This window comes from Chiloscyllium plagiosum, unplaced genomic scaffold, assembly GCF_037043375.1.
Source record: "Chiloscyllium plagiosum isolate Xiang-an unplaced genomic scaffold, Cpla_swu_hap1 HiC_scaffold_2, whole genome shotgun sequence".
Taxonomy (NCBI): domain Eukaryota; kingdom Metazoa; phylum Chordata; class Chondrichthyes; order Orectolobiformes; family Hemiscylliidae; genus Chiloscyllium; species Chiloscyllium plagiosum.
This window is the reverse complement of record NW_028270140.1, coordinates 65643507-65663655: the sequence shown is the minus strand read 5'-3', so window position 1 is coordinate 65663655 and position 20149 is coordinate 65643507. Positions and strand designations below refer to the sequence as shown.

General features: G+C 41.4%; 1 protein-coding gene across 2 annotated transcripts in view; it reads right to left on the bottom strand.

Annotated features, from left to right (window-relative positions):
- The window catches only part of fancc (FA complementation group C), a 208020-nt gene that overhangs the window by 153833 nt on the left and 34038 nt on the right, over positions 1-20149 (bottom strand). For both annotated transcript variants that reach the window (XM_087997378.1, XM_087997374.1), the window contains exon 2: positions 16948-17192. In XM_087997378.1, coding sequence (XP_087853504.1) covers positions 16948-17118 — 171 coding nt within the window. In that variant the 5' untranslated portion in view covers positions 17119-17192. The remainder of the gene's footprint in view (positions 1-16947; positions 17193-20149) is intronic.

The following is a 20149-nucleotide window of genomic DNA, read 5'->3' as shown; positions in this document are numbered from 1 at the left end:
AACAGCAATAACTTTCTCTGCTTGGCCAAGACAAATGTCAGAGTCTTCTCTATGTACCTATCTCCCACCAAGAGTAATTCTTTGCCATTTTCACCATTACATGGAACACTTATTTATTCTTGGTAATACTCCCACCTCCCTGACCAGTAATGCTGTAAGTACTGTACAGAGTCCTCTATCCTTCGGTGCACCCCTTGAGCTCCACGTACAATAGCACTAACAACTGCTTCCAATGCATTTAACATTGCTCCACAAATAGTGACTAGTCCTGTACACAGTACTCAAGATGCAGTCTCACTAATGCCTGTCTTGTTGAAGCATAACCTCCCCACTCTTGCATTCAGTTCCCCTTGCAATAAAACATAACATAAATTAACTCTCCCAATTACTTGTTGTACGTGTAAACTAACTTCCTGCAATTCATGCACTAGGACACCCATATCTCTCTGCATCTCACCATTTAGATAATATGCTCTTAAAAATTCTTTCTACCAAAATGGACAATTTCCCACTTTCCCACATTGTACTCCATTTGCTAGATCTTTTCCCACTCCCTTGACCTACCAAATCCTTTGTAGACCCTTTCTGTCCTCTTTGCCATTCACTTTGCTATCTACCTGTGGCAGGGGTAGGGTGCCGGCTCGGTAGGGTGCTAAGCCATCAGGTACTAGTGGGTCAGCTAGGTAGGGTTCTAGCTGGGGTGGTGGTAGAATACCAGGTTGTTAGGGTGTCAGGTGGGTAGATTGCCAGATTGGGTGGTGCAGGTGTGCCAGGGTGCAAGAGCACAAGGCCTGCAGGTAAGTGTTTAGGTTAGATTTTAGTCCGGCTGAGACTGGGGAGGGTTGGTGTTAGGGTCTGGAGGATTCAGTTCTGACAAGGGGAAGAGTCAGACTAAATCCAGTCCAGTGAGGGGATGGGGATAAGTGGTCAGAAGAAGTAAATTTCACAGCAACATTGCAGGTTCTGTACATTTTCTTAAATTAAGAAGCGACCACAGTGCATTTGACTATCCGGGTATTCTTAAATTTTGTATGCTCCTTGTCACCTGTAACAAGGTCAGCTTCACTGCTCTTGTTGATTTGAAATATAACAAAAATCTTAGTGTCCAATAACTAAACTAAAGAATTAAAAAGCTACTTTTTTTGCTACTCACTCTAATTTTATCAGCATTACACATTGAATTGAACACAAAGTTGAATCAGTGAGACTCACAGCACTCTGGATATCCATGTTTCAATCACAACACACAAATCTAGAAAGCATATCTAATTTAATACATAGTACAGTTGATTTCCTGCTCTTCTTAACCCATAATTCCTTTGCCTTCATGGCTTGAGCACTTAAGAGTTATGATAGACAGAGATGTCACTCAGCCAAAGCAAGCTGAACAAATAGGAACTCGTGCAGAAATGCTGAGTTTTAGTGCACATTTATTCATCTGCAGTCAGGTAAGGACCGCATTACTACAATGATGGTTATTAAAGTAAAGAGCACTTTAGAGCAAAATCACATTAATACAAACCATATTAGTTGAGGACTACCTGTACAATATTTTTAATGTGCAGAAAAAAATTCCAACTATTTCATAGGAGGAAATTAGACATGAATTAACATAGGACAGCAGGGCGGCACGGTGGCACAGAGACCCGGGTTCAATTCCCGCCTCAGGCAACTGTCTGTGTGGAGTTTGCACATTCTCCCCGTGTCTGCGTGGGTTTCCTCCGGGTGCTCTGGTTTCCTCCCACAGTCCAAAGATGTTGTGGTTCTGTTTGCCGAGCTGGGAATTTGTGTTGCAGACGTTTCGTCCCCTGTCTAGGTGACATCCTCAGTACTTGGGAGCCTCCTGTGAAGCGCTTCTGTGATGTTTCCTCCGACATTTATAGTGATTTGAATCTGCCGCTTCCGGTTGTCAGTTCCAGCTGTCCGTTGCAGTGGTCAGTATATTGGGTCCAAGTCGATGTGCTTATTGATTGAATCTGTGGATGGGTGCCATGCCTCTCGGAATTCCCTGGCTGTTCTCTGTTTGGTTTGTCCTATAATAGTAGTGTTGTCCCAGTCGAATTCATGTTGCTTGTCATCTGCGTGTGTGGCTACTAAGGATAGCTGGCCGTGTCGTTTCGTGGCCAGTTGGTGTTCATGGATGCAGATTGTTAGCTGTCTTCCTGTTTGTCCTATGTAGTGTTTTGTGCAGTCCTTGCATGGGATTTTGTACACTACATTGGTTTTGCTCATGCTAGGTATCGGGTCCTTCGTTCTGCGGAGTTGTTGTCGGAGAGCGGCTGCTGGTTTGTGTGCTGTTATGAGTCCTAGTGGTCGCAGTAGTCTGGCTGTCAGTTCGGAAATGCTCTTGATGTATGGTAGTGTGGCTAGTCCTTTGGGTTGCGGCATGTCCTTGTTTCGCTGTCTTTCCCTTAGGCATCTGTTGATGAAATTGCGCGGGTATCCGTTTTTGGTGAATACATTGTATAGGTGTTCTTCTTCCTCTTTTTGCAGTTCTGGTGTGCTGCAGTGTGTTGTGGCCCTTTTGAATAGCGTCTTGATGCAACTTCTTTTGTGTGTGTTGGGGTGGTTGCTTTCGTAGTTCAGGACTTGGTCTGTGTGTGTGGCTTTCCGTATACCTTTGTGGTGAATTCTCCGTTAGGTGTTCTCTGTACCATCACGTCTAGGAATGGGAGTTGGTTGACCTTTTCTTCCTCTCTAGTGAATCGGATTCCTGAGAATGTGGCGTTGATGATCCGGTGCGTGTTCTCTATTTCTGTGTTTTTAATGATTACAAAGGTATCATCTACATATCTGACCCAGAGTTTGGGTTGAATTTGCGGTAAGACTGTTTGTTCTAACCTTTGCTACGAGGTCCGGGTCATAGAACAGGCCGTCACCATAGGACAGAACAGGACCACACACCGCAAAAAAACGGCACTAAAAGAAAAAATGGCCAAACTAACCCACAACAGAGAGGACATCACAACACACACCTGGGTTAGAAACCTCTCCCACAGACAGCTCACAGACACGGAAAGAACAATACTGGCCAAGGGACTCAACTACAACCACAGGGATGCTAAGACAGCAGACTTCCTAGCAGCACGAGAATGCACACTCAGGAACAATGGACTGACAGAAGAGACACAACAGTGAGACAAAGTAACGTACCTCTGATAACAAGGAAAAGACAAACACATAATCTCAACACCAAGCAGAGGGAAGCACTGAAATCACTAAGAAACAATAAGAACATAATCATACTACCAGCAGACAAAAGGCAGAATGACGGTCATCCTGGACAAAGCAGACTACATCCAAAAAGCGCAACAACTACTTGCAGATACCAACACCTACCAAAAGAGGGAATTTAACCCTTCCCCACAGCTCACCAATAGGATAAACAACACACTGAGGAACCTACAAAAAACGGACAGATAACTAGGTTTGACCTACAAAGAATGAAACCTGAAAGCAACAACACCCCCAGATTCTATGGACTACCTAAAGTGCACAAACCAGACATCCCACTCAGACCCATAGTATCACTACCAGGGACACCATCACACAAACTGGCTAAAGAACTACAACAGAAACTGAAACACCTGATCAGCGGATCCAGACACTCTATACAATCAACACAGGAGTTCTTGGACATCATCAGAAATATACACATAGACAAGGAAGAAACCATAGTCTCATTCGATGTAACGGCACTGTTCACCTCTTTTCGACAAAACCCTAGCCAGAGAAACAATAGCCAACCTGCTGGACATACAGAACAGACAACAGGACGGTGAACCTATCAACAAAGACGGCATACTCAAACTACTGGACCTGTGCCTCACAACACACTTCACATTCAACAACCAAATATATGAACAAATCAACGGCACACCCATGGGCTCACCCATCTCTGGACTCATAGCAGAAGCGGTAATGCAAAGGTTAGAACAAACAGTCTTACCGCAAATTCAACCCAAACTTTGGGTCAGATATGTGGATGACACCTTTGTAATCATTAAAAACACAGAAATAGAGAACACGCACCGGATCATCAACGCCACACTCACAGGAATCCGATTCACTAGAGAGGAAGGAAAGGACAACCAACTCCCATTCCTAGACGTGATGGTACAGAGAACACCTAACGGAGAATTCACCACAAAGGTATACAGGAAAGCCACACAGACAGACCAAGTCCTGAACTACAAAAGCAACCACCCCAACACACACAAAAGAAGTTGCATCAAGACACTATTCAAAAGAGCCACAACACACTGCAGTACACCAGAACTGCAAAAAGAGGAAGAAGAACACCTATACAATGTATTCGCCAAATACAGATACCCGCGCAATTTCATCAACAGATGCCTAAGGGAAAGACAACGGAACGAGGACATGCCGCAACCCAAAGGACTAGCCACACTACCATACATCAAGAGCATTTCCGAACTGACAGCCAGACTACTGCAACCACTAGGACTCATAACAGCACACAAACCAACAGCCGCTCTCAGACAACAACTCACCAGAACGAAGGACTCGATACCCAGCATGAGCAAAACCAATGTAGTGTACAAAATCCCATGCAAGGACTGCACAAAACACTACATAGGACACAGAGGAAGACAGCTAACGATCCGCATCCATGAACACCAACTAGCCACGAAACGACACGACCAGCTATCCTTAGTAGCCACACACGCAGATGACAAGCAACATGAATTCGACTGGGACAACACTACTATTATAGGACAAGCCAAACAGAGAACAGCCAGGGAATTCCGAGAGGCATGGCACTCATCCACAGATTCAATCAATAAGCACATCGACCTGGACCCAATATACCGATCACTGCAACGGACAGCTGGAACTGACAACCGGAAGCGGCAGATTCAAACCACTATAAATGCCGGAGGAAGCGCTTCACAGGAGGCTCCCAAGCACTGAGGATGTCACCTAGACAGGGGACGAAACGTCTGCAACACAAATTCCCAGCTTGGCGAACAGAACCACAACAACGAGCACCCGAGCTACAAATCTTCTCCAAAGATGTGTGGGTTAGGTGAATTGGCCATGCTAAATTGCCCATTGTGTTAGGTGCATTAGTCAGAGGGAAATGGTTCTGGGTGGGTTACTCTGAGGGTCGAAGGGCCTGTTTCCACACTGTAGGGAATCTAATCTAAAAAAAAAATTGAGACGGTCAAGGGCAGCATAGGAACATCACCACCTGCAAGTTCCTGTCCAAGCCTCTCAGCACCCAGACTTGGAAATACGTCACCATTATTTTTCTGCAGATGCTGCCAGGCCTGCTGAGACTTGCCAGCAATTTCGGTTTTTGTTTCCGATTTCCAGCATCCTCAGGTCATTCAGTTTTTATTTAGGCAGAAAGAGAGATAAGGCCCTGCAAAGTTCAGGGAGTGAAGGAGGAAGTTGAGAACAGAGCCTCCAGGGTTATAATCTTGGGATTATTTCCTGTGTCATGAGCAAGTAGACTAGAAATAGAAAGATAATACAGTTAAACACATGGCTAAAGAGCTGATGCATGAGAGAAGGCTTCAAATACGTGGATCATTTTGATGTCTTCCAGTGCAGGTGGGACCTGTACAAGAACAGGTTGCACTTAAACTGAGGGGGGACTCAATATCCTGGCAGGGAGATTTGCTAGAGTTATTCGTGAGGGTTTCAACTAATGGGGTCAGCAAGGTCAGCAAGTAAAATAACTAAGGAGGAGTAGAGACAATTGCCAGTAAAGCTAAGAAGAAGAACAGACAGGGAGAGGTTACTGAATGCGGCAGGACGGGCAGCCTGAGGTGTATTTGTGTAGAGTACGACAGGTAAGGTAGATGGAACATCGAGTTTGGGTTAATACATATAACAATGTTGTTGTAGCTATTATACAGACTTGGTTGAGAGAGGGACAAGACTGGCAGCCTAACATTCCGAGACAGTAGGATGTAAAAGAAGAGGGGGAGTTGCATTCAAGATCAGGAAGAGTATCACAATTGCACTGATGGAGGACACCTTGGAGGTCTCATCTAGCGAAGCCAGATGGGTAGAGCTCAGGAATAATAAGTATGCAATCACTTTGATAGATTGTATAGCAGGCCTCCCAACAGCCAGCAGGTAGTAGAGGAACAGATATGTCTACAGGTTATGGAAACATTTAAAAACATCAGGGTTGTTGGAGTAATTTTAACTTCCCCTGTGTTGACCGGGCCTCCCTTATTGTCAGGGGCTTGGTTGGGGATATTTGTTCGGTGTGTTCAGGATGGTTTTTTGAAACAAAATATGCAAATAGTCCAACTCAAAAAGGAGCCACACTCAACTGGTATTGGTTAATGAGCCCAGCCAGGTGATCAAAGTTTCAGTGGTAGAGCATTTTGGGAATGGTAACGATAATTCTCTAAGTTTTAAGTTACTTATGAATAAGGATAACAGCAGTCCTTGCATGTCATTACTGAATTGGGGGAAGGTCAAAATATTAGGCAGGAACTGGGGAATGTAGATTGAAGGCAGTTGTTTGAAGGTAAACCCATATCTGACATGTGGGAATCTTTTAAAGGCTAGTTGTTTGAAGTTCAGGACCAGCATGTTCCTGAGAAAAAGAAGAAAAAAGATGGCAAGATTCAGAAACCTTAGATGACAAGAGAAATTGAGAGCTTAAACAAAACAAAAAAGGCATATATAAGGACTTAGGAAACTGAAGACAAATAAAGCCTTCAAAGAATACAAAGACAGCAGGAAATGATTCAAACAAGGAATTAGGAGGGTCTACAAAGGGGCCATGTAATGTCTTTGGCAAACAGGATTCAGGAAAATCCCAACATATTACATATGTGCATGAAAAAGGAGCAAGAGGGTAGCTAGTGAAAGGATACATCCACTCAAGGATAAAGGAGGGAACTTATGCCTGGAGCCGGAGGAAGTAGGTGAGATACTTTGCATCAGTATTCACAACGAAGAGACACATGGTGGATGGGGAGTCTCAGGAGGGGTAGGTTGATGTTCTAGGACATCTCAATATAAAAGAAAAGTGATGTTAGGTGTCTTGAAAAGCATTAAGGTAGATAAGTCACCAAGTCCTGATGGGAGCCAGGTGAGTCAGTTTCTGGGGATTTGTGTTAAATCATTGTATCCTCTTTAGTCACAGGAGAGGTCCCAGAGGACCAATTTTGATCCTTTGTTGAAGGAGAGTGACAGGGATAATTGGGACATTACAGGCCAGTGAGCCCTATGTCGGCAGTAGGGAAATTATTGGAAAAGATTCTTAGACAAAATTTAATCACGTTTGGAAAGGTATGGACTTATTAGCGATAGGCAGCATGGCTCACAGCGGGCAAGGTCATGCCTCACAAACTTACAGTCATAGAGATGCACAGCATGGAAATAGGCACAGCATGGAAATAGACCCTTCAGTCCAACTCATCCATGCCAACCAGATATCCTAACCTAATCCAGTCACACATGCCAGCATTTGACCCATAACCCTCTAAACTGTTCCTATTCATATACCCATCCAGATGCCTTTTATTGTACTAACCACCACCTCTAGCAGCTTATTCCATACATGCACCATCCTCTGTGTGAAAAAGTTGCCCCTTTAATTCCTTTTAAATTTCTCCCCTCTCACCCTAAACCTATGCTCTCTAGTTCTGGACTATTTACCCGATCATGCTTCTCATGATTTTATAAGGTCACCCCTCAGCTTCTGATGCTCCAGAGAAAACAACTCCAGCCTATTCAGTCTCTTCCTGTAGGTCAAATCCTCCTACCCTTGCAACATCCTTGTAAATCTTTTCTGAACCCTTTGAAGTTTCACAACACCTTTCCGATAGGAAGACGACCAGAATTGCACACAATATTTCAAAAGTGGCCTAACCAATTCCTGTATAGCCGCAACATGACCTCCCAACTCTGATAGCTAATGCTCTGTCTAATAAAGGAAAAGCATACCAAATGCCTTCTTCACTATCCTATCTACCTGTGGCTCCACTTTCAAGGAACTATGAACTGCATTCCAAGGTCTCTTTGTTCAGCAACACTCCCCAGGACCTTACCATTAAGTTGTTGAGTTAGAAAGCCACAAATCCAAGTTTTCCAATGAAAAGAGAAAGGGCAACATTGTAAACATGGTAAATAGAACCATAAAAACATGTAAAGATGTTGCTGAATTGTGGTAAATGGATTTCAGTGGAGCAAATGCGAGGTTGTCTAGATAGTCCAGAGTGGTAACTCACAAACGATTAAGTCCACGATGTCGGTTATAGTACCTTGGCATGGATAGAGAATTGGCTTAGGGGCAGGAAACAGTGAGTGGAGGTAAACGGTTCTTTCTCATGTTGGCGACCTGTGATCAGTGGGGTTCCACACAGACCAGTAGTGTGGCCACAATTGTTTACAATATGTATTAAATACTTGGAGGAAGGAAGTGAATATACTGCAGCCAGATTTGTAGATGATACAAAAATAGGTGGAAGAGCACGGTGGGTGGCACAGTGGTTAGCACTGCTGCCTCACAGCGCCTGAGACCCGGGTTCAGTTCCCACCTCAGGCAACTGACTGTGTGGAGTTTGCATGTTCTCCCCGTGTCTGCGTGGGTTTCCTCCGGGTGCTCCGGTTTCCTCCCACAGTCCAAAAATGTGCAGGTCAGGTGAATTGGCCATGCTAAAATTGCCCGTGGTGTTAGGTAAGGGGTAAATGGGTGGACATTTTCACTTAAATGTCAAAGGATCGGGGGTTCTTGATAGAAGTTTACAAAGTTATGAGAGGCTTGGATACAATGGATAGTCAGTTTCTTTTTTTCCCCAGGGTAAAAAAGTCAAATACTAGGGGTGGGTTGCGCTTCGGCGGGTCGGTGTGGACTTGTTGGGCCGAAGGGCCTGTTTCCACACTGTAATGTAATCTATAAATCCTGCTAAGATTTGCCTTTCCAAAATGCAGCACATCACATTTATCTAAATTAAACTCCACCTGCCACTCCTCAGCCCATTGACCCATCTGATCCAGATCTGTTGTACTGTGAGGTAACCTTCTTCGCTGTCCACTACACCTCCAATTTTTGGGTCATCCGTACACTTACTAACTTTACTTCCTATGTTCATATCAAAATCATTTATATACAATGACAAAAAGCAGTGGATCCAGCTTGATTGAGTTTTTTTTGAGAAATTGATAAAGAGGATGGATGAGGCAGGGCAGTGGATATTGTTGACATAGACTTTAGCAAGGCCTTTGACAAAGTCCCTTGTTGCAGGCTGATACAGAAGGTGAAATCACATGGTATCTGTGAGCTGGTAAGATGGGAACTGGCCTAGAAGACAAAATAGACGTAGAAAGGTGTTTTTGCAAATTGGAGATCTGTGGCCAGTGGTATTCCACTGGGATCAGTTCTGGGGCCCTTGTTATTTGTAACCTATATAAAGGATTTAGAGCAAAACACAGATGGCCTGATTAGTAAGTTTGTGGATGACACAAAATTTGGGAAAGTTGCTGATAGTGAGGAGGATTATCACATGGCAAACTGGGTTTAATCTGGACAAATGCTAAGTGATGCATTTTGAGAGATCTATTGCAGGAGAGTATACAGTAAATGGCAGAATTCCTAGCAGCATCGACATACAGAGGGATCTGGGAATACAGATCCACAGTTCATTGAAAGTGCCAATATAAGTGGATGAGATGTTCAAGGAGCATATGGCATGCTTTCCTTCATTGGTTGGGGCATAATGTTTAAAAATTGGCAAATCATGTTGCATGCTTATAGAACTTTAGTTAGGCCACATTTGGAACACCGTGTGCAGTTCTGATTACCACACTACCAGAAGGATGTGGAGGTTTTGAAGAGGGTAAAGAAATGGTTTATCATGATATTGCCTGGTTTGGAGGGCATCAGTTATGAGGAGAGATTGGACAAAAATGGTTTGTTTTCACTTAAATGTCGAAGGATCGGGGGTTCCTGATAGAAGTTTACAAAGTTATGAGAGGCTTGGATACAATGGATAGTCCCAACTTTCCCCAGGGTAAAAAAGTCAAATACTAGGGGATGTAGGTTTATGGTAAAAGGGGGTAAGTTTAAAGGAGATGTGACAGGCAAGTTTTGTTTTTACACAGAGCCTGAAATGTGCTGCCAGAGGAAGTGGTGGAAGCAGATACAATAGCAACATTTAAGAGGCCTCTTGACAGATATACTAATAGGCAGAGAATAAAGGGATATGGAAAACAAATGGTTTCTACATTAGAAATGTGTCATAGACCAGTGCAGTCCTGGTGGGTGGAAGGGGCTGTTCCTCTGCTGTGCTGTTCTTTGTTCTTTTTGGAAGCTCTGGAGTGAGAATTGAACCTGATCAAAACTTTATAAATAAAAAGGTGAGAGTGCCACCAACTGAGCCACAATTACCCGAGGAAGAACGCCTCTTCTTCCGCCTCGGAACACTTCAACCCCAGGGCATCAATGTGGACTTCACCAGTTTCCTCATTTCCCCTTCCCCCACCTCACCCTAGTTCCAAACTTCCAGCTCAGCACCGTCCCCATGACCTGTCCTACCTGCCTATCTTCCTTTCCATCTATCCACTCCACCCTCCTCTCTGACCTATCACCTTCATTCCACCCCCATCCACCCATTGTACTCTTTGCTACCTTCCACCACCCTCCTTTCTGACCTATCATCTTCATCCCCACCCCCACTCACCTATTGTACTCTATGCTACTTTCTCCCCACCCCCACCCTCCTCTCATTTATCTCTCCCCCAATCAGGCACTCTGCCTGTATTCCTGATGAAGGGTTTTTGCCCGAAACGTCGATTTTACTGCTCCTCGGATGCTGCCTGAACTGCTGTGCTTTTCCAGCACCACTCTACTCCTGAGCCACAATTAATGCAAGGACAGTTAATTGCATTGGTGGAATTATATTGTTACATTATTTGCAATAATTATTTGTATCTTAGCATTACTGGCTGTTATCTGGTCTCCTTGATAATCTGCTTAGGCAGAGTGATGACAGTGAAATCTCTTTCCAATGTCACAGACAATATTGAAAAGGGCAACCAAGTGACAGAGGAACAAAGACACCATCTCTCCTGATCAGGAAACAGCCACTTAGCAATTTGGATGCACTGTAAATTTCTCAACACAAAGTGCAGCACATTTAAGAAGCAACGCTGTGGGTGGGATGCAGATCTATACTATTTTTTACACAGAGTACATAAATCTTCCTCTCAACCCTATCATCAAAGGCATGACAAACTGGAGTCAAGCGCTCGCTCACCAGAAGGTAGGCCTAGACATTACCAGTTACTCTCGCTTAGCCCACCATCCAGCAAAATGATCAGACAGCCGGAATTTAAACCATCCATCTGGAAACAATATTGAAAGGCACTTCAAAGAACAGCAGTTACTACTGCAATACATTTATACCACAATTTTTCTTCGGTTTGGCGGAAGCTCTATTATTGTGTAAATTATTGATTATCATTGGAGTACACATTTTGTAATGGCAATGAAACATGACAATCCAGAGAGAGACAAAGCAAAGGTGAAACCTGGTCCCTTTTTTGTAAGACAATATTGAGTGATTTTCTTGTGGAGGGAATGAAAATGTCGAAGTCCACAATGATGAAAACCTATCTCAAGAGGAGTGATTCTTCCACAACATTTACTGTACGATTTGTTCCTTACTGGACAAGTTTGCAACTTATCATGAAAGTTAGTGAACGCTTTCCTCCATTCTCCTTCCAAATAGCTGTACATAACATCAAACGGGAAATGTGGTACAAACATCTGGATATTATTTGGCATTGTACACAGATGTCATGTTGGCATAGGGAATCTCCTTAAGATTTGTAGAGAGAAACAGCCCATTAATATAATTAAATTGTACATCATCTGAAGGTTCCTGAAGATTTAAAACCCAGTCTGTGCCCCTCTGAACCAATCTCCTTCATGATAATGCTTAAAACCTCTCTCTTTAACTAAGTATTTAACTATCTATTATCTCCTCCTTTAGTTGGTGTCCTGTGAAATAACTCAGGACATTTTATATTAAAGGTACTAAGTAAATGCAATTTTTTGTTGCAGATAGTTCCATTAATGGGCACCCAGGTAAGAACAGGAAATCTAAAGATAGTTAACTACAACCAGAAGTCTCCCATTAAAAAAACTCTTCTCTTTAAACCTCGGAAAAACCAAGCACAGTGAAAATGGAGACTAGTCCTTTTTAAACTTTATATCTGAGAATGCTCAGGAAATTTTCTGATACGGGATTCTGTAAAACATTCCAAAGTTCTGGAAGGTCTATTCAAAATACTTTCTCATGGAGAAATAGAATCAATATAACATTGTCTTTAGCTGCATAGTATCATGAATTTACCTTTACCGCAAACTTTGTCATACTTTTCAGATTCACTAATTGTTCATGTAATTCACTCAAATATAGTCCCAGGAACAAATCCTGTGGAAATACTACTTCCTGATGAGTATTTACAGCAAACTAAACAACCACTATTCAAAAATTCCAGAAGATATTTGATAAAGTCCCATTTCCGAGGATATTGTGGAAAACAAAAGCTTGTGGTGTAGGAGTAACGCATTGGCAAGGATAGAATAATGTAAATAATGTAACAATATAATTCCACCAATGCAATTAACTGTCCTTGCATTAATTGTGGCTCAGGAGTAGAGTGGTGCTGGAAAAGCATAGCAGTTCAGGCAGCATCAGAGGAGCAGTAAAATCGACGCTTCGGGCAAAAACCCTTCATCAGGAATACAGGCAGAGTGCCTGATGGGTGGAGAGATAAATGAGAGGAGGGTGGGGGTGGGGAGAAAGTAGCATAGAGTACAAAAAATAGAAAGGTGGCACAGTGGTTAGCACTGCTGCCTCACAGCACCAGTAGACCCGGGTTCAATTCCCGCCTCAGGCAACTGACTGTGTGGAGTTTGCACGTTCTCCCCGTGTCTGCATGGGTTTCCTCCAGGTGCTCCGGTTTCCTCCCACAGTCCAAAGATGTGCAGGTTGGGTGAATTGGCCATGCTAAATTGCCCGAAGTGTTAGGTAAGGGGTAAATGTAAGGGTATGGGTGGGTTACGCTTTGGCGGGTCGGTGTGGACTTGTTGGGCCGAAGGGCCTGTTTCCACACTGTAATCTAATCTAATCTAATCTAATTCAAAAAGGTGGCATAAATGCTTTTTTTCAGGTTGACAAGATGTAATAGGTGGGACCTCAACTGTTTACAATTCATATAAATGACTTGGATGAAGGGACAGAAGGTAGAATTGCTGATGATTCAAAGGTAGGTAGAAAATGAGTTCTGAGGAAGATGTAGGATATAAGAAGGCAACAAAAAAAATAGATAGGTTATACAAAAAGATATAGATAGTTTAAGTGAGAAAAGATGTGGTAAATGGAGTACAATGTAGAAAAATGTGAAGCACATAATCTAAATCTGGGAGATTGCAGAGCTGAGATCCAAAGGAAATTGTGTTTCCCAGTGCATGGATTAAAGGTTAACTCGCAATTACAGCAATTAGGAAAGCTAATAGAATGCTATTTTTTTTGTTGCAGAGGGAATTGACAACAAAATTGGCAATATTATCCTTCAGTTACACTGGTGGAACTACATGTGGAGCATTGATAATGTTATAATCATCTTATTTAAGAAGGGCTGTAGATGGTTTGAAAGCAGTTTGCCAGACTGGGAGAAAGTGAGGACTGCAGATGCTGGAGATCAGAGTCGAGAGAGTGGTGCTGGAAAAGCTTAGCAGGTCAGGCAGCATCCAAGGAACAGGAGAATTGACGTTTTGGGTATAAGCCCCCATTCCTGATGAAGGGCTTATGCCTGAAACGACAATTCCCCTGGTCCTTGGATGCTGCCTGACCTGCTGTGCTTTTCCAGCACCACACTCTCGAGACTAATACCTGGAACTGGTGGATTCTCTTATGTTGAAATGTTAGACAGGCTAAACTTACACCCACTGGAATCTGAAGAGAAAGAGGTGACTTGATTAAGACAAATATGAAACGAAGGGGTCTTGGCAGGTTGAATGTGGAAAACTTGCTTCCTCTCATAAGAGGATCAAAAATTAGGGATTACAGTTTAAAACAGAGATTAAACATTTTTTTCTCTCTCAGACGGTGATCAGTCAGTCATACAGTATGGAAACAGTCAAACTTGTTGGCACCGACCAAACATCTCAATCTGACCAAGTCCCATTTGCCAGATTTTGGCTCAAAGCCCCTTATGCCCTTCCTATTCATATACCTATCCAGATGCTTTTGAAATGTTGTAATTGTGCCCACCTTCACCACTTCGTCTGGCAGCTCGTTCCATACACATACCACCCAGCACGTGAAGAAGTTGCCCCTCAGGCCCTTTTTAAATCTTTCCCCTCTCACCTTAAACCTATGCCTTCCAGCCAGGGATTCCCCCACCACAGGAAAAGGACTTTGGCTATTCACCCTATCTATGCCCCTCATGATTTTATAAACCTCTACAAAGATCACTCCTCAGCCTCTCGAACTTTCTTCTGAAAAGGTGGTGGAAGCAGACACTTTAAATATTTAGACTTAGGTGGATAGATTCTGATAAACATTGGGTGAAAAGTTATAAGGAATAAGCAAGAATATGAATTTACTGTTACAATCAGATTACCCATGATCTTACTTAATGGTGAAGCAGGTTCGAGGGAGTGAAACTCCTGCTCCTTGTTCATATGTAATGCAGAAAAATGTTAAACTTAACCAAAGGAAATTATTATCTACTTTCAGTAACTTTGCTTTGACACACCATCTTCCATGTGATTCTCTCTTACAACTCCCATCCTCACCTGTTATATTATGCACACTCTGTGACCTCCACCAATGTTATAATTTCTCACACACATTTCCTGCTCTAATTTCATCTAGCAGGCCCCCATTGAAATGCAGATAGCAGGCAAGTACCTATATCTGCACTCCCTATACCTATTAGCATGGACTAAAAGCTAGTAACAAGAAAAATAGCATAATTAAAATATATCCTTGTTAGTTTCTGTCTCCATGTTCAGCTACAATTTAGGGTGACTATCTCATGAAACTGATCTGATAACAGCATTAATAGAGTTGGTGTAGACCATGTCTTGGAGAGATGATATTCATTTCAACTGGGATTTAGTCCAGACATATTTGAAGCAATATTCTACAGGCTGGGTATTTCAACATAATCTCCTCTACTTAAGGTCTTAAAATTATCCGTATCTGAAACCATACCACAGGTCATAAAATGTCTATACACTGGGCCACCATGCTGCCTATCGACTTCTGTCATTACATGACTGTACTAAATTCATTTCTGGATTTTATGATTGCAAAGGTAAGCATTGAGAAATGGTACCCGCTTTCATTATTCACAGGCTAAGCTGGCAAAATATATAAACCTATGATGTATGCTATTCAGAACAAAATAAATTAGAAACTGATACACCATCAAAAAGGTGTCACTGACATCTCCAAATCAGATAACAGGATCATTGAACATTACTCTTCAAAATGCAACTTTCAATTATAATTAAGATTTTAATAAAATAATGATGATAATAATAACAAAAAAATATGATAGAATGGTGGTCATAATACTGGAATATAAATTTAAAAATAATGAACTCCAAATTCCAACTAATTTATTAAATATGATAGTTTGTGGGCTGGTACCATGAAAGGTCTACCATTCAAGGAGGAGAAAATGCTACCCGACTTAGTTGCATGTAGATCAAACTCCAGACTAACAATGGATATTAGTGCTTTCTGAATTAACAAAATCAGCCACAAAAAGTTAGGATACCATGAAGATTCAAAATCAGAAACAAATGTAAAGCACTGCTGATTCACACAAACAACTCGATTGATCTACAAAGCCACTACCTATAATTTAAAAGATTGTTCTTAAATGTTTTAAGTAACTCTCATAACACGTGCTGGAAGCATTGTACATGACTTAGGTTGAAAAGGTGTTTGTAATGAAAAAAGAGCAAGAGTACAAATGAAATGAAATGAAACCAAGAGATAGAATTAGAGGAAGAGTGGGTAGAGAAATAGTACAGAGAAAAGTGAGAAGTGAAAGTTACAGAAAAAATAAAAAGAGATTTTAACAAATACCAGACAGAGAAAAAAATAAGTTTTTTGCCTGTTTGGATGCATGACTAAGAATTAAAATCAAAATTCTCCATAGTTTATCTACAAAAACACACGATCCTGTCACTAAAATGCTTGGATAGAATGTTTCTTTTTAATTTATGATGTCTTAATTTTAAAATGAAGTAGGTCTAATAAGTAATAATTTTGGATGCATTCATGGGCATCTACTTTAAACTGGTTATGATGTTACTAGGTTCGTATTTGTCATCAATACACCAATCTAAGGGCAAGGTGAAAGCTTGCGTAATGTTTTTGCTTGGTTTTGAATCAGGTACCTATCACATATTCGGCTGATGTGATAACCATTACAAGACAGAAACACTGCAAAATGAAATACCCCACATTCTGCTGCATTCAATTTGAGTGGACATTGTCTTGTCCAAATGAACCAACTGACATTTTGGCAATTGTGTGTTTAAATAAAAACTAGAATCTGAACCCAGTATCTTAGACCATGAAGCCACACTACCATAAGCAACCAGCTTGCTCATGGAAAAGTCTGCCAATTACCCAATTGAAAGTCTCAATTCAAACAGGAAATAAGGCTACTTGAATGGTTAAGAATTTTCATGCGACATCTCTACTGATCTAGAAAAAGCCTCCTTTCATAATAAATCCAAATTACAGGAAATACACTCCTGTTAACATTAAGTATGGCCTGGTTCCCAACTGGCTGCACTGAGGCCCAGGAAAACAAATTGGAATAGTGTCTCTGCTACAATTAATTAGCTATTTGCCCCAATCTGTATAACAGATTGTCTTGGGCCATGATTCTTTCCTTCTGTGAGATGCTTACCATATGCTGTATGGCTCCATAAATCTGCTTTAGGAACTCCTGTAATTTAGGCAGGTGTAGGCAGACATCTTGCTGCGATTGAAAAGTGGTGGTCTGGCCCCATTCAACAGCTTTATTCAACCAGTATTCAAATCCAAGGCTGGAAGCTGGAATGGAAGTTCCTTTGGCCATCACGCCATAAAACTCAAAATCCAGTTTTAATGGTCATTTAAAAGGAAAGGATTCTTCTGTGGACACTGTGGAATCTGAAAAAGAATGAAAGGTATTTTCAATTTTTTTCAATCCTGAACAGGGTTTTGGAAATCAGAGCCTGAATACTGTGAAATGTTGTGCCAAGATGGCAGCAACTCAGGTCTAATAAACAAATTACTTTAAAATTCATTGCCCAGTTGGGGCTCAAATTTTTACCATCTGAATTTGTCATCACCAGCATTTAATTATAGCAGCAATAAAGTACTGATCTGCACAAAAGTAACTACCAAAATCACGACATGTGCCCATGGCACAAACATTTTAATAAACATTAACATTTTTGCTTAGCCATTGCTGAAATAGTTCTTTATGGGATGGGTCTCTATCAATACCAAACAGCATTGGTGGAAGAAAATACAGTAAAGATTTTAAAGAAAAATACATCCAGATATCTGGCAGTTCAGAAGCCGATACAAAGTCAAACAAAAAAGTGGTATTAAATAGTAATAAAATCAAGATGCAGATGAGAACATTAAGCACACATGTATTGCTTGAACAGTTCATACAGTCGTTTCAATGCCAGGTTTGTGGCCAGTTATCAACGTACCTGGTTGAAGGAAAATTGACCAGTCACAGATTTAACAGGCCTTTCAATTCACTGCTACATCCCGTAGAGAGGAAAACGATCCAACTGGACCGGGCAAGTGTCATTTAGGCTAAAATGGACTGCAAGGCAAAAGTGAGAACTGAAGATGTTGGAGATTAGAGTGGAGAGTGTAGTGTTGGAAGAGCACAGCAGGTGCTGCCTGACCTACGGTGCTCGTTCAGCATCACAGTCTCGACTAAAATGGACTATAAGTCCTGTCCTCAACCTGTCTAGTTTCTGGTCCATTTTAAACGTTTATCCACATAGAACTCCAACCTCCCCAGCCTTTTCATAACTTGCTCAGTGAACAATAGTTTCAAGATGTCTCAATCACTGCAACAAACTACACAAGCTAAAATAACAGCTAAAAATTGCAGGAGATAATAGGTTTCTGATGTCCAATCAGAAATATAAATTATTGCTTTTTGTATTCATTCATAATTAGGGCATTGCTGATAAAGCAAGCATTTACTGCTCAACCCTAAATACTCTTGATAAAGTGGTGGTGAAGAACTGCTTGTTTGAACCACTACAGTTTTAGCAGTAGAGCTACATACACTGTCTTGTGAGGAAGGAAGTTCCAAGTTTATGACCCAGCAAGTGACGGAACAGTGATATATCTCAAAAACAAGACAGTATATAGGTTGACAGTTAATTTGCAAGTAGTGGTATTTCCAAGAGTCTGTTGCCCTTTTCTTTCATGGTGTAGGTTGGAAAGATGTAGGATATAATGATACCAAAGAACACAACTGAGCCATCCAATGCAAAATATATTAAAAGAAATATACTGTTTAGTTCAGAATGTAAAAACTATTATTCACAGAAAATTTCAACCCAATGTCCCCAGTAACACAGCTGAGGAAAGCATTTATTTATTTACTTATATTTCTGACTGTTTCCTCTTGCTTGAATTTCACAGATTGGAAATATAACTATGGATTAGATCAAATTCCCTACAGTGTGGAAACAGGTCCTTCGGACCAATAAGTCCACACCGACCCTCTGAAGAGTAACCCACCCAGACGCATTTCCCTCCGACTAATGCATCTAACACTATGGGCAATTTAGCACAGTCAATTCAGCTGGCCTGCACATTTTTAGACTGTGGGAGGAAACCGGAGGAAACCCACGCAGACACGGGAAGAATGTGCAAACTCCACACAGACAGTCACCTGAGGCTAGAATCGAACCTGGTGCTGTGAGGCAGCAGTGCTAACCACTGAGCCACTGTGCCACCCCAAGTTTCATGATCAACAAATCTAAATTCAAAGTTCCAAGAGTTATTTATATTCACAGCTTGAGACTGATTGATTAAATTTAAATGATATAGATAATGGGTCATCAAGGATATTGAAGGCTGAGAAAGACAGATCTTTAATTAGTAACTGAATCAGGTGTTATCAGGAAAAGGCAGGAAAGTATAGTTGAGCATTATCAGAATAGCCATGAACTCAGTGAACAGCAGAGCAGGCTTAATAGGCTGAATGGCTTCTTTCTGTGCTGATGTGATCTTATCGTTATCCACAAGGTTCCATAGCATCTGTTGAGCAGTAAGTACGCAAAGACAAAGGCTTCAACATTCCTGGTATGTCAATTATCTGAATAAATGCTATTAGATTGCATTAAATGCCCAAACAGTAGATGATGTAGAATAGTTAATATTATTATACACAAAGCTTTGTTTTCACTAAGTTTTAAAACTGTCTATATAGATGTCAGCAAAGATGTAAGTGATAGATGTATATTAGTTCACAAGAACTCTATGATTTTAAGGCTCTTGTGACACAGTGGACTAGAAGACCCAGGTTTTTGCCCCATCCATTAGAAAATATCTAAATCTGCAATTTTAGCACAGACAATGACATTAAAATAAACAACTTCAACTCACATAACCTAACTAATAAAACATAGGACTTAGGTGCAGCCCTTTAATCCTGCTTTATTATTTAGTAGAATTATGATTGATCTTGTAGTGGTCTCAGATCCACCTTCCTATCTGGCATGAGTTTGCTTCCAGCGGGATGTTTTCGTCCACTAATATTTATACTACCTCCTTTAAAACAAGAAACTGGGTGCAGATCAGATGGTATTGAAGAATCCAACAGACATTCATAACAATTTGCTATTTATGTACAAATATCAGTGATAAAGTGGAGAATGAAATTTTTTAATCCTCAAGTCACGTACTATGATATAGAAATGATATCATGAATGTGTCTGTTAAAGGCATACTGACATACTCACCATGAGACACAACACAACGCCATGTGGCCTCTCCCAAATGCACTTGATTCCTTGACTATTAAAAATTCATCCAACTTGGCCTAAGGAAGTGATTTTTCAGACTAACTACTGGGAAGTCTG